At 40.8% G+C, this 14,278-nt stretch overlaps 1 protein-coding gene across 8 annotated transcripts in view; it reads right to left on the bottom strand.

The window, feature by feature from the left end:
• The window catches only part of SIPA1L1 (signal induced proliferation associated 1 like 1), a 240,839-nt gene that overhangs the window by 37,577 nt on the left and 188,984 nt on the right, over positions 1-14,278 (bottom strand). For all 8 annotated transcript variants that reach the window (XM_061611192.1, XM_061611187.1, XM_061611186.1 and 5 more), the window contains 2 exons: positions 13,079-13,353; positions 11,836-12,117 (listed from right to left, as the gene is read on the bottom strand). In XM_061611192.1, coding sequence (XP_061467176.1) covers positions 11,836-12,117; positions 13,079-13,353 — 557 coding nt within the window. The remainder of the gene's footprint in view (positions 1-11,835; positions 12,118-13,078; positions 13,354-14,278) is intronic.

The raw sequence follows: 14,278 nt of genomic DNA, 5'->3' as shown, positions 1-14,278 counted from the left end.
AAATAGACAAAATTTGAGGCCTGATCAGGGACTTGAGCTATTGCTCTTTCTTCTCCTGATATTTGGTTAGGGTGAAAAACTTTGTGTGAGGATGAAGATTCATAAACATTTGTGCTCAGATGAAAAAAAGAAAAAAGTGAGTGGAGGATTTATATTCTGATTCTCAGAGGCACACTGTCAAGCCCTATGATTTTTCTTTAGTCCACTGCACTTAATTTAAAGACTATCCGATTTCCCTGGGTAAGTCAGTCTTAAAATATTTGCCTTCAGTGAAAATAAACAGCTGAAAGGCTGGAAATTTGGGGAAACAATCCCAGCAGATTAAAAATACTCTATACTCTTACTCTCATTTTGCCAATGGGGTTCATACATATGCACGCACACACACACACACACACACACACACCCTCCAAATAAAAATAGTTTTCTATAAGACTGCCATATATATTCAGTACCATACACATCCTAACAAGCAATACAAAATCAATATTTGTTAAACGGTGACCTTCTCTTGTACCACTGTGGTAAGGGAACAGTCATTTGTTGTACAGTGTGTATCTTGTCCCCACACCCCAATAGAAACTGTTTTTTTTGCTGCTGTTCAAAGGGATGTTTTTCTGCAAGGTCACTTTTACTTGGCATTTTTGCTGGTACAGAGTTCTATAAATACTGTCCAATATGTTAGAATTAGGGATGAGTGAGGCCTGCTGGCCCAATTCAAATAGAGTTTGGGCTTGCTGGACTACTCTCTCAGATGTCTGGTGGCCATTTGGTTTCGTATCCCACAGTCTGCTTTGTTCCATACCCAGCTCTATTCCACAGCGATGAATGTTATGTGCCAAAGATCTCTTTACTATCTAAGAAACATTTTTAATCCCATTTTTCAGAGTTATTGTCTCCCAAAGGAGCTCAAATCAATTAAGAGAGAGAGAGAGAGAGAGAGAGAGAGAGGACTTACAAAGACACACAAATTAAGGGAAGGGAAGAGAAGACACAGAGGAGGGGCATCAGTTTTTTCAGGCCCAAGTGAAGTGGCAAGTCATAAGTGGGTAGTCATATCCAGTTAGGGCCAGGCTGATCTTTCCTTGCAGGAGTTCCTGTTTCAATAGCAGTTAGCAGCTCTTCTTTCTTTAGGCCAATGGGTAGGGCCAGAGTTGCCTTTTTCCTTCAAGCCAGGTAACTAGCAGCTGGAGCCAAATGTTCATTCTGGCAGGGAGGGGGACGCAAACTCCTTGCAGCTGCTCTTTCTCTGGCCAATGAATGGGGCAAGCTGATCTTTACCGTGCTATAATTTTCTGCCTGGGGTGGCAGGGGGAGCAACCTCTCAGGGGCCTTGGGCTCCTCCTGACTGATGGCAGAGGTGAGTATATGCTGCCTTCAGCTCAGCAGTCTCTGGACAACTGCGAGTTAGAAGCTGAGTGTTCATTCTACAGGAGGGGGCAGCTGGAGGAAGCTCTTTGCAGTTGCTCCTGCTTTGGCTGATGGGTCTCCACTTGACCCAATGTACTTCCTGGAGTGGCAGGGGGAGCAGGCTCCCGGGGCACTGGTGGCTGATGCATAAGCCTTCAGCTCTGTGGTCCCCCACTTCCATTATGATGACATTGTGAGGCAAGTGAAACCTTGTTGGTTCTGCCCCACTAAGCGTTGCCTGTTTGGTGCTGACCAGTGACAGGGTCTTTTTAGTGGTGGCTCCCTGTTTGTGGAATGCCCTGTCTCCATCACTATTAATTTTCTTGAAAACATTCCTGTTGACCCAGGCATTTGATGGCTGAAGAGGACTGTTCCTGGCAACCTGAAGAACACTAATGAAAGACAGTTTTTAAGCTATATTTTAGAATATTTTTAACAGTGTTATGCTATTTTTAACTGTGTCTCAGAATGTTTTTAACTGTAATTGTGTTTTTCAAATTTTTAAAACTTGTTTTAGTATGTTTTTTCTTCTTTTTGTTAAATTATTTTATGTTTGCTGCTCTGGGCTTCTTTGCGAGGAAGGGCGAGATATAAATTCTAACAACAACAACAACAACAACATCCTGCTAGTTTTTTAAGACATCTAATCACTATGTACTTATAAATTAAGTCTTTGTCTATCCATAGCTATGAGAGGGATTGTGTAGAGTTTGAAACACGGGTGCAATTTGTGAAGGCTCAATTTGTTTGGTACATGAAAAGCATGTGGAGAATTCAACTTCTTGTGCAACTGAGAAGACAGAGCCAGGATGCAGACTAGATTGTGAAGGGTGCTGAGAGTTGTTAGGAGACTCTTATTCCCCTGACACAGCTCCAGTGGCCAGAGTGGTTTTAACAGTCAGTCCCTCTTCTGGGGATTGCAGCTCTGTGAGGGGAATAAGGCCTCTCCTAGCATCTCTCAGTACCATTCAAAAACAACACTTCCCAGGATTCTTTGGGGGAAGCAATGACTGTCTAAAGTGAAATAAAGGTCTGGTGTGGATGTGGCCAGGGACACGTGATTACTGTAGAATAAAAAGGTGGGGGAAACGCTGAAAAACAATGATACTGGTCACAATGTTTTCCTTTTGGAAAGGGAAAGGGCTTTCCCTATGCCCTGTGCCCGCCCACCCACCCAGTCTCCTCCCCTCCCCCCTCCTCCCTGCCCCTCCCCCAAGTCAGTTTCAGCTATCGTAAACATGATTGTACAGGAGTAAATCCCACTGAACTCAAAAAGCATGTAAATGATCAAACCTGCCCTCCCCTCCTCTCCCCCTTCTTTTGCTCCCTCCCCCTCTCTTTCCAATTCCTTCCCCCCCTCCCCCCCACTTCCTTCCTCATTCCCTCTTCTCTTGCCTCCCCCCCCATGGTCAGTTTTACCCATTCTAAGCATGATTGCACAGGAGTAAATCCCACTGAACTCAATAAGCATGCAAATGATCAAACCTGCCCTCCCCTCCCCTCCCCTCCCCCTCCTGCCTCCTCCCATCCCCCTCCTCCCCACTGCTCTTCCTCCTCTCCTCCCTTCCCCCCATCCCTCCATCATCAGTTTCACCTATCCTAAGCATGATTGCATGGGAGTAAATCCCATTGAACTCAGTAAGTATGCAAATAATCAGTCCCTTCTCAGCAAACTTGCACAGGATCCCATTTCTTACCCCCCCCCCCCGGATTAAAAAGCAAAGAAATTCAGTATTAGTGAATTAGGGGGAAAAAAACCTTGCAGTTTAAGAACGTACCTATAGCCAACAGATATTTCTATCAAACTTAAAAAACAGGGAAACTGGCCAGCTACAGTGAGTGCACCAGGGGGGCAGGAGACCTGACCTCCTCTCTTGCCACCACTCACCATATGCTCAGAGGCACGTTACCAAATTCTTCCAAACTACACAGGAAATGGATTGGACTGTGAAAGACCAACCAAAATTATGTTTGCATTTTGACAAATTTGTAGGGCAGTACAGAGAAGAGGATCACCTGCTCCACTGGTGCATTCATTATAGCTGCCCGATTTCCCTGCTTTCTAAAGATTGATAGAAATATCTTTTAGTTATAGGTGCACTCTTAAACCGCAAGTATTTTTGCCTATTAGTGAATATTATTCTAGGTTCATGACAGATGCTCTTGGAGGTCCCTGATTCATAGGGTCGCCATAAGTCGCAGTCGACTTGGAGGCACATCACAACAATAACAGCAAAATGCTACCCTTTTAGTTTTATTACAAATTGAAAGAAGGGTAATCCCAATGGAGATGAGAATAAAGGTTAGGTAAACAAGCCAGCTTCATAGCTCATGGTTTGAAGCTGGCTCATTACAAATGAATCATTGGCTTGAAAAACAATCCCCAAATTATTAATAAGAGAACTTTTTCAAATTCATCTAGCAATAGTATCTTACTCTTCACAAACTGAGCAAGATATATTAACAGCATTTGTTTCATTGGAGATGTAGGAAGTCAAGATCGCCTTCATATTTTTTGGAGTTGTGCAATTTTTTAAAAAAAGGTCTGAAATTTGGTTTTAACAACTGTACAAGAAATTACAGGAAGTAACTCTCTAATAATTCAAAGACCATCCTCTTATGTATGATAAAAACGGAAGTGGATAGCACAGATTTACAAATGGTTATTAGCTTGATAACTGGAGCAAAGTTATTTATCACTCAACTCTGGACAGAAAAAAGAGCTCCAATGTTAAATTGCCCTGTTGACTAAATTGACTTAGCAGGAAGAACATCAATTAATCAACAACAAAATACATTTCTAGAGAGAAGGGCACTTTTTATTAATTCATGTAATAGTGAGATCAATGATAATATAACCCCGTATAACTCCTTCCCACTCATATGATGAACCTTTCTTAATTTTAGAACAATTTTCTACTTCTCATCTGTCTAAAAGCAAGCAAATAAGGGGAAAAGAGCTATAATGGAAGATTTATAGTATCTGAAAACTGCATATGCAGAAATTTAAATGTGTTTTTGAGCCAAAAAAGAAGTCAAAAGATACTAATCGTTTGTTGTTTAAAAAAGTGCTATATTCCTTGAAATGAAGAAAGTTAACTGGACTTCTACATGCAATTTACAGTGGAAGAGCAAATAATAGGTACTGCAAGGATCTGCCAGTCTGGAAGAATCTCCTCACTCCAAGTCACTTTGGCAACTAGGTACAAATGATCATTACAAGAAAAAGAAGTGTTGGTTTGCACAACAAGCAAGAAGCTTCTGGCAAACAACTGAACAGTCACCATTCTACTGAGTATATGTGATTTTTTTTTTTTAGAAAAAGGTCCAGATTCATGCTGTAGGCAAATCAGAGACTTAAGTCAGCACCTGCTTGCCTTGCCCTAAGAGACCAGGATAGTAGTCTGTTTTCAAGTCTGCTTGGAAATACTTTAAACAAGGTTTTTATCCCAGTCTGCATATTTTTATATATGGAATTGTTTTTAAATGTTCATATCGTTTTTACACTTTTCTTGTTCTATTGTTTTAACTGTTTTAATTGTTTTTAAATGAAATAGACTGCCTTCAAGTCGATCCCGACTTATGGTGACCCTATGAATAGGGCTTTTCATGGTGAGTGGTATTCAGAGGTGGTTTTACCATTGCCTTCCTCTGAGGCTGAGAGGCAGTGACTGGCCCAAGGTCATCCAGTGAGCTTCGTGGCTGTGTGGGGATTCGAACCCTGGTCCAACACTCTAACCACTACACCACACTGGCTCTCTTTAATTGTTTTACAATTGTATATTTTATTGTTGTAACCTGCCCTAGAACCTTATGGTAAAGGGGGAAAAACAAATTTAATAAAAATACTTCTCTCAAAGTGTTAGGATCTCTCAACAACTTCGGTTAATCAGACTTGGACCACTGAAATTTCATCATAAGAAAATGTAGCCTACTTTCAATGTACAAACTTGAATGTGAAGAGCCCTTGCTGAGGGGGAAGTGGTTAGGGTTATTAGGAGGGGGCCATGGGTGAAGCCTGTATACACTATGGGATGAAGAGCATAAAAATACTATTCATCTAGCTTTTGTAATTATTAGATATGCTTACTAGTCTCCAATACCTACCACCCAGTATCATCTGTACATGATATCTGTCCTCACAGATCCCACTACAATCCAGATAACAAGTGTGCCACACTCAGAAAGCAAGAAATAATCCACATGCAGAGTTGATTACTTGAGGAAAAGTTAGCCAAGATACACACGTGCCTTGGAAACTCTCTGCTTGCTAGCGGGCAGATTTGCTGAGCAGTACTCCACCACTGCTTAACCCAGGTGGGTTCTGGTAGCCAGTGGGCTTGCCTTTGGCAAAACCAGGCAGCTGGATTTGCTGTGATGGCTTCCTCTTGCTATGCATCCCTCCTCCCCTTCCATGGTATCTAGGGGCAGTGAGGGCAGCAAAAAAACAATATTTCCCAATAGGAACCCACCCGTACACTATGCTCAACATCCAAAGCCCTCCTCCGGGTGCCTACTCCGAGGGAAGCTGGGAGGCTGGCAACAAGGGAGAGGGCCCTTATCAGTGGTGCCCCCCAAATTATGGAATGATGTTTTTGACGAGGTGCGCCTCGCGCCAACACTGTTATCCCTTCAGCGCCAGGTCAAGACTTTCCTCTTCTCCCAGGCATTTTAGCATGTGTTTTTAAATTGTTTTAAATTTTTTAATTGTGTTTTAAATTGTTTTTAAAAGATGTGTTTTAAATTTGTATATTTGTTTTAATGTTTTTAGTTACTGTAAACCGCCCAGAGAGCTTCGGCTATGGGGCGGTACATAAATACAATAAATAAATAAAATAAATAATAAATAAATGTTGCTGCTATCGCTACCATTAGAGAGGAGTAACTTAAAAGTATCAATAATAATAAAATACAATAAAAAAACCCAACACAGCTAAAACTTTTGTTAAAGTAACATGTACACAACACACGCTCCACAAACCAAATTTCAAAAATTTAAAATATTCAATTAGCTAACAGGGATGGGAAACGCTGATTAAAGACAGAAAACAAGCTTTCTTTTTTTAAAAAAAAAACTTTTTATTTTTTTACAGAAAAAGAAAGATCTACATTGATTCCAGAAAAATGTACAGCAATCACAACAAAAGAAGAAATTTCATTTATTATACTGCTTATGGGTAATGCAGTATACTAAATCTTTTACACTTATTACTGTCGATAATCGCACTCATCTATTCTCTCATCTATTCATAAGAAATTAAACAACTAAACTAATTAACTGACTAACTGAACCCTGCAAAGGAAGCCATACAGGTAAGTATTTAAAGAGGTATTAAAGTTGTCAAATGTTATGTGTCCAGTAATTTGCTACATGCTTGGAGTTAGACCATCATGTGGCTAGAACTGCTGAGTTGGACATAACATTATGAAATTCCATTCATTTCTTAACGGGTATCGGCATCAAGCAAAAATTGATACCATAACACAGTAATGGTAATCAAGCATTCCATATCTGTACATATTGTGCTGGAGGAATCATATTATTAGCTTAAGTTTTCTTCTTTCTTGTCTGGCAACTGCTAACTTAAGAGTACAAAAACAAAACAAAAACACCACTACTGAGCTAGGATTGTCTTGGGTTTTTTAACTTTTAATTTTATGAATTGGCTTCCCTAGAAATGAGGTGTTTGCCATCAATATTTTCAGTCTTGGTAAAACATTATTATTGCCAGATGACTGCTCCATAATTCACATCCCAAATATTTTGCCTGCTAATAATTAAATGCTGGCTTAAATGCTGCAACAGAGACTGAATTTCATAAAATTTCTATTGCATCTTGGGGTAGAAATCCAATTTAACAGCAGCAAGAGCACTGACTTTTAGGTGCTGTTTGAGAACCCGACAGTTTGAATAATTTATACAGTTCAAGCTCTGCATATTCATTGAGGCATTAAAGCTAGTTTCCAGGCTTTCCATTTACAAAGTTAAATTTCTAATACAGAAAAATATACCTCTACCGAAATATTTTTTTTGGAAATTCATGTTGAGGTTTCATAGCACTGCTCTTTGGCAGTTCTTCTGCTTGGGTTTCTTTTAAATACTTATTTTAGTAGCTGCTGGTATGCTTGAGGGCATCTCCTTTTTGCTGCCTACCTTTGCCTCAAAAAAAATGACATTGCATTTATTATAATTCACTGATAGGCAAAAAAACTTGCGGTTTAAGAACATACCTATAGCCAATAGATATTTCTATCAAATTTTTAAAATTGGGGAAATTGGGCAGCTATAGTGAATGCATCAGGGGAGCAGGAGACCTGACCTCTTCTCTGAGCTATTGTACTGCCCTACAAATTTGTCATAATGGAAACACAATTTGGGTTGGTCTTTCACAGTCCTATCCACTTCTTGTGTAGCTTGGAAGAATTTGGTAACATGTGCCTCTGAGCGTATGGTGAGTGGTGACAACACCTGTCATCTCCAAAGATGGAGAATTACATTTTTGTATGTTTGTTGGTGTTTTAATTTGCTTCTTTCCTGTGTTACTACTGTTTCTACAAGAATCTAACCTAGAAAATTATATTTCTCTCATTATTCATCCTAGAAACCCGTGTCAAATTTATTTTTATTAATTTCAAAGCCTTTTTATGGGTTAATGCCATATGATGGTGAAGACAGCCTTTTGTGTTTCAAATTGGAGGGTATGTTCTATTTCTGTTTTGGGTGCATTAACAGTTGAATCTGAAACTGATCTAAAATCAGACTGATTACAATAAGTTGCTACTTAAGCAATGACTCTAGCTGTTGGAAAAAACAAATTTGGCCTGCCCAAGATGCATGTTTTCAGCCTCTTATGCTTAAACCATTCCACTTAAGGAAAGGTGGGCAAGGTCAAATAAAAACATAGAGCACACCTAGAATTTTGCTAGAATATAATTCACCTCCCACTGTTTTATCTTGTGCAAACTGAGACACTCTTCATGGCCACTGGAGACTATTCTGCAGAATAGTCAGTGCCATTATTCCACAATTGCTTCTGGAGATTTTTTAGCGTTGCAAAGTGTTGCTGTACTTCACACAGAGAGAAGCAAAAGAAAATGATTTACTATAGGAAATTTCACTAAAATTGCAAAGTAAATCAAACATATTTGAAGTGACTATCTGAACTATATAAACTGTCTTAGTATTGTTGCTTCCTCTCTGCTAAAACAAGATCTGCACAGCACATGTCTTGTTTCCATTATTTGGGTGGACTGCAGGTGTTGCCAGAAGCACTTGCTGTGGTAAACCGGCTGTGTCACATGACAGCATGAAATAGCAGTAAGCAACACCTGACTAGCATCATGCAATCAAAAACAAAAATGAGGGGCAATTTACTTATGTAGGCTTAGTCCTTTTGGGAAAGTGTGAGACAGTGCAGAAAAAACATGTTTCAGACTACATTTGCTCTGCATTCTAGCAATGCACGGAAAATCTGGAGTGAACAAAACATGTTGATTTCTTTTACATGTAGAACTAATTGTGTATAGTAGAAATGACAGAACACCAGCCAGAGACTTTACAATTTTTTCTCTACAAAAAGAACGCCAACAACAGCCTTACTGGTGCCCCAAGTAAAGAGCATAGTACTTCTGCAAAGTAATAATCACATTTTTCTGAAAACTAGTAGGGAGTATCTGAAAGGATTATTGCCATCATAGTGAGGTCTTACTCAGGGCCGGCCCCAGACATGCCAGGGCCCTTGGGCACAAGCTTGCCCTGGGCCCTGGCACGCATGTGCGCACACACACACATACACACGTGTGTGCGCCCAGGGCCAGCCCCAGACACGCTGGAGCCCTTGGCCAAAAGCCTGCCACAGGCCCCAGCGCTCCCCTTCTGCGACTTTCGCACGGCGAGAGCTTTGGGACTCCGCCATTCCCTTCCTTAACTTACCTTGTTCTGCAGTTGCGCACACAGCGGCGCCCTTAAGAAAGATGGCGGCTGAGGTTTCCCTAAGGAGCTGAAGCCTCTGCTGCCATCTTGGTTCATGGCAGGGATGCGAGCGCACAGCACGGATGCATGCCATCAGCAAAGATGACGGCAGAGGCTTCAGCCCCTTAGGGAAACCTCAGCTGCCATCTTTCTTAAGGGCACCGCTGCGTGTGCAACCGTAGAACAAGGGAAGTTAAGGAAGGGAGTGGCAGAGCTCCAAAGCTCTTGCCCTGGGATCCACGGCAGCAATCCTGCCGCGAATCGCGGAAGGGAAGCAGAGGGGCCCCTCAGGGGCTTCTGTAGCCTCAGCAGCCCTCGGGCCAGTGCCCCACCTGGCAGCCCCTTGGAACCGGCCCTGGTCTTACTTCCAACTGACTGCTCACATTCTTTACTTTAAATCCAGCCTTCCCACTCCCCTAACCAATCTTCAACATGTGCTAATCCCCTAAAAAGGTCACAATGCATTTATTTCAACATATATATGAAAAGGTGGTGCAAGTAAGGTTTTAGTGTGCTGAGGTAACTTGAACACCAAGTATTGGTTAGGCTAAATGTCCTAGCATGGCTGATTCTTTCCTATTCCTCTAACACAGCCTTTCCCAATCAGTGTGCCTCCAGATGTTGTTGGACCACAACTCCCATCAGCCTCAGCCAGCATTGCCAATGGCTGAGGCTGAGGGGAGTTGTGGTCCAACAACATCTGGAGGCACACCGGTTGGGAAAGGCTGCTCTACCAGTACCTTTTGTCTTATCTTCTGTGTCCCCCCCTTCTCCCCATGTGCTTTTCTTCATATGCAGAAGTGTGTGCATGTGTTCCAGAACCACCTGCTGTGGTTAAGGAGAAGAAAAGGGATCAGAAATTTTTTAAAGTTTTTTTTTAAAAATAAGAGAGATGTGACAATATGTGCATCTACTCCTATTCAAGTTACTGGAAAAGTGAGGTGGTATGACTTGAACTGGAGCCTGAAGACTACAAGATAACTCAAAAAAGTGTATATGACACACACACACATTTAGTTTAGTGTCATTTGTTTTAATGCTCAAGATTCTACAAAAAAGGCTCTTACCGTATATGGAGCGAGAAATGCCAGATGTCCAAGCTGGATTTAGAAAGAGAAGAGGCACCAGAGATCATATCGCAAGCATACGTTGGATAATGGAACAGAGCAAGGAATTTCAGAAGAAAATCACCCTGTGCTTTATAGACTACAGCAAAGCCTTTGACTGTGTAGATCATGAAAAACTATGGAATGCTTTAAAAGAAATGGGGGTGCCACAGCATCTGATTGTCCTGATGTGCAACCTATTCTCTGGACAAGAGGCTATTGTAAGGACAGAATATGGAGAAACCGACTGGTTCCCTATCACAAAGGGTGTGAGACAGGGGTGTATTTTATCACCCTATTTGTTTAATCTATAGACAGAACATATCATACGGAAAGCAGGACTGGACCAAGAAGAAGGAGGTGTGAAAATTGGAGGGAGAAATATCAATAATTTAAGATATGCAGACGATACCATACTCTTAGCAGAAACCAGTAACGATTTGAAATGAATGCTGATGAAAGTTAAAGAGAAAAGCGCAAAAGCAGGACTACAGCTGAACGTCAAAAAGACTAAAGTAATGACAACAGAAGATTTATATAACTTTACAGTTGACAATGGGGACATTGAACTTGTCGAGGATTATCAATATCTTGGCACAATCATTAACCAAAATGGAGACAATAGTCAAGAAATCAGAAGAAGGCTAGGACTGGGGAGGGCAGCTGTGAGAGAACTAGAAAAGGTCTTCAAATGTAAAGATGTAGCACTGAACACTAAAGTCAGGGTCATTCAGACCATGGTATTCCCGATCTCTATGTATGGATGTGAAAGTTGGACAGTGAAAAAGGCGAATAAGAGAAAAATCAACTCATTTGAAATGTGGTGTTGGAGAAGAGCTTTGCGGATACCATGGACTGCAAAAAAGAGAAATAATTGGGTGTTAGAACAAATCAAACCAGAACTATCACTAGAAGCTAAAATGATGAAACTGAGGTTATCACACTTTGGACACATAATGAGAAGACATGATTCATTAGAAAAGATAATAATGCTTGGAAAGACAGAAGGTAGTAGAAAAAGAGGAAGGCCAAACAAGAGATGGATTGATTCCATAAAGGAAGCCACAGACCTGAACTTACAAGATCTGAACACGGTGGTTCATGACAGATGCTCTTGGAGGCCACTGATTCATAGGGTCGCCATAAGTTGTAGTCGACTTGGAGGCACATAACAACAACAACAACCCCCAATCTGGTTAAGGAGGCAGGGAATGGAATTTTAACTCTGTGACTGAGGATTTTTATTTTTCTTCTTTTAAAAATTACTTAAAATTTACTTTATGATCTGAACTTCAAGATGTTGCAACATGCCATGGAAGAAAGGTAACATACAAATTAATTACCTACCTTCTACTCTCCAGTGGCCGCCCATCACTAGAAATACTGCGTGGAATATTGGTTGCTCGCTCTTGGGGAGGCATTTTCCCTTCACCTTTCCCCGAGGAAACCCTGGTGGTAACTGGACTTTGTATCTGTGATGGCATTTGTTGCGCATGAGGTCCCTGCCCCTTGTTAGCATTTCGCTGCCATTTGTTGTTATTTCTGAAAGGGAACTTGAATTCATATGGAACTCCACCATCATTCATTTTGTATTCCATTACTGGCATGCGATGAGTTTCTGAAAAACTTCTGAGAGGAAAGCAAGGGGAATACAAATGTGAAATAAGAAAAGAAAGTATTTGAACTGCATTATACCGATATATGACAGCAATGTTCTGAGTTCTAAATATGAATCAGATTGGCTGTCAGATTTTTGAAGTTTTCTCAACACTATAATTCTACCTCTAACTTGTAGGACGATATCCAGCTAAGAGCAGGCCCACTGAAATGGACTTAAATTGATGAATTTCTGAGTATGACTAATACTGGGGATTTCTTTAGAGCAGAAATCTGGTAATATTAGTTGCACTCCCAAAAATAAAAATAAAAACAGGGCTGTATTCTTAATACACAAACCATGGAGTAAGACCCACTGAATTTACTATAACTTACAGCAGAATGAACATGCTTGTGCTGTAAGGTTTGGATTCACAGATCCTGTGAGTGGAACTCTGCTCACAGGATGCTCCTGTTGGGTTCAATGATGCTTACTCACAGGAAACTGGGTACAGGATTGCAGCCTATGTGTTATTTTCAGTATTTAGGAAATAACAGAAAATATTACTTTTACAAAATATTTTCCTATCTCATTGTTCTATTCTTCCACTTGAAGGCTACGTGAGTTTTATTATATCTCAACACGTGGTTTTTGACAAATTATATGCAAACAACAACATAAAAGATGGCTAATAATATGTGCCACATTGAAAACTCTGCTAACTTAAAACATGCATTTTGCTGTAGTTCATACTTGTTATAGGATAATGGGATAGCCTTCCACATAATATTTGTTCCTTCTCCTACAATAAAAGCTCTTCAAGTAAGTCACAGGAAAATATTCTATTCATGCATAACCTGACACATGATTTTCATACAGATTGTTCAGGTAAAAGGTGACAATCATCTCAAGTTATTCTTAGGTCAGATGAAAGGATCCAAATAATAAAAACTAAGCACAGGCTCCTTACATATATATCATTCATCAAAATACCTTCGTGGAGTACAATCTTCATGAGGTGGGATAATGACAACCTTCACAGTAACGGAAGTCCGCAGGAGATCAATCATTTGCTCGTGGCTTAGAGTAGCTACAGCCACAGTGCAAATTTCCACTAATCTGCTGCCTTGTCGTAATCCTGCTTGCCAAGCATAGCCATAGGGTTCAACATCTGCCACAATTCCTTCATAGTTCACATGGAAACCAAGCTGGCCTAGTCCATTACGACGTAAAGTCATTTCCACTGACTCACAGCCCTTTGTCACAAGCTGAGAATTGAACAGAGAGGGGTTGGGAGAGGGTGCAATGGGAACAGTTTAGTGCAATGAATTACATCCAGTAGGAGACAGAAATAAATATGACATGTTTAAAATGGTACAAGAAGCAAGATAGGACAATAATATTCCTGATTTTGACAGCTACTGCTATGTACAGTTTCGGTGGAAGTTGGCTAGTTTACTATGGATGAAAATCCAGGTACAGTCTGACTTTGTATAAATGACCGGTTGTTCTCCAGTAATACCTTCTATACCTTACAGAAGCAATAAGGTAAAGCAGCAATACATATGAAATATTCATGGAGGGGTTATATACCAGTATTCATTTATAGTCTGACAAACTGTTTCGTTAGATTATTATATCAGTATTTATTTGACAAAATATTAGTTCTCTATAATTCAGTAATTTTATTTGTTGGTATGCAGCTACTAGTTTCACACAAAATGCAAACTTATTCTATCACCTAAGGCAGTGGTTCCCAACCCTTATGAGCATGGGACCCCCTTTATAAGCTGAAATTTCTTTGTGACCCCCTCCCCCGAGGGAGGCAGGCTGGCTGCCAGGAAGGAAGGAGGAAAGCAGCCTTTCTTTGCAGGCTTGCTTCTTTTTGATTCACAAAAAGCCCTCTCTTCTCATTCTAAGCAAGGGCGTTGCCAGTAGCGGCAGTGCAAGGAGATGGGAATCAGTGATAGTAATCCCCTCTTCTTCCTGGTAGCCCCACCCTCAGCCTCCTTTGGCATCTGCCATGTACTTTATAGGCAGATGCCTGCCCTTAGTGCACCTGAAAGATGCTCTGGCGCTTCAGCAAAAGGCCTCCCCTCTCATTTGGAGCAAGGGGGAGGTGTCATCTGCAGTGGCAGTGGGGAACAGACAGTGTCGAGGGAGTGAAGACTTTTTTTAAAAAATTAATAAATA

Source organism: Rhineura floridana, chromosome 2, assembly GCF_030035675.1.
Source record: "Rhineura floridana isolate rRhiFlo1 chromosome 2, rRhiFlo1.hap2, whole genome shotgun sequence".
NCBI classification, from domain to species: domain Eukaryota; kingdom Metazoa; phylum Chordata; class Lepidosauria; order Squamata; family Rhineuridae; genus Rhineura; species Rhineura floridana.
The sequence above is the reverse complement of the archived record's forward strand: the minus strand, read 5'-3'. Positions and strand labels throughout refer to the sequence as shown.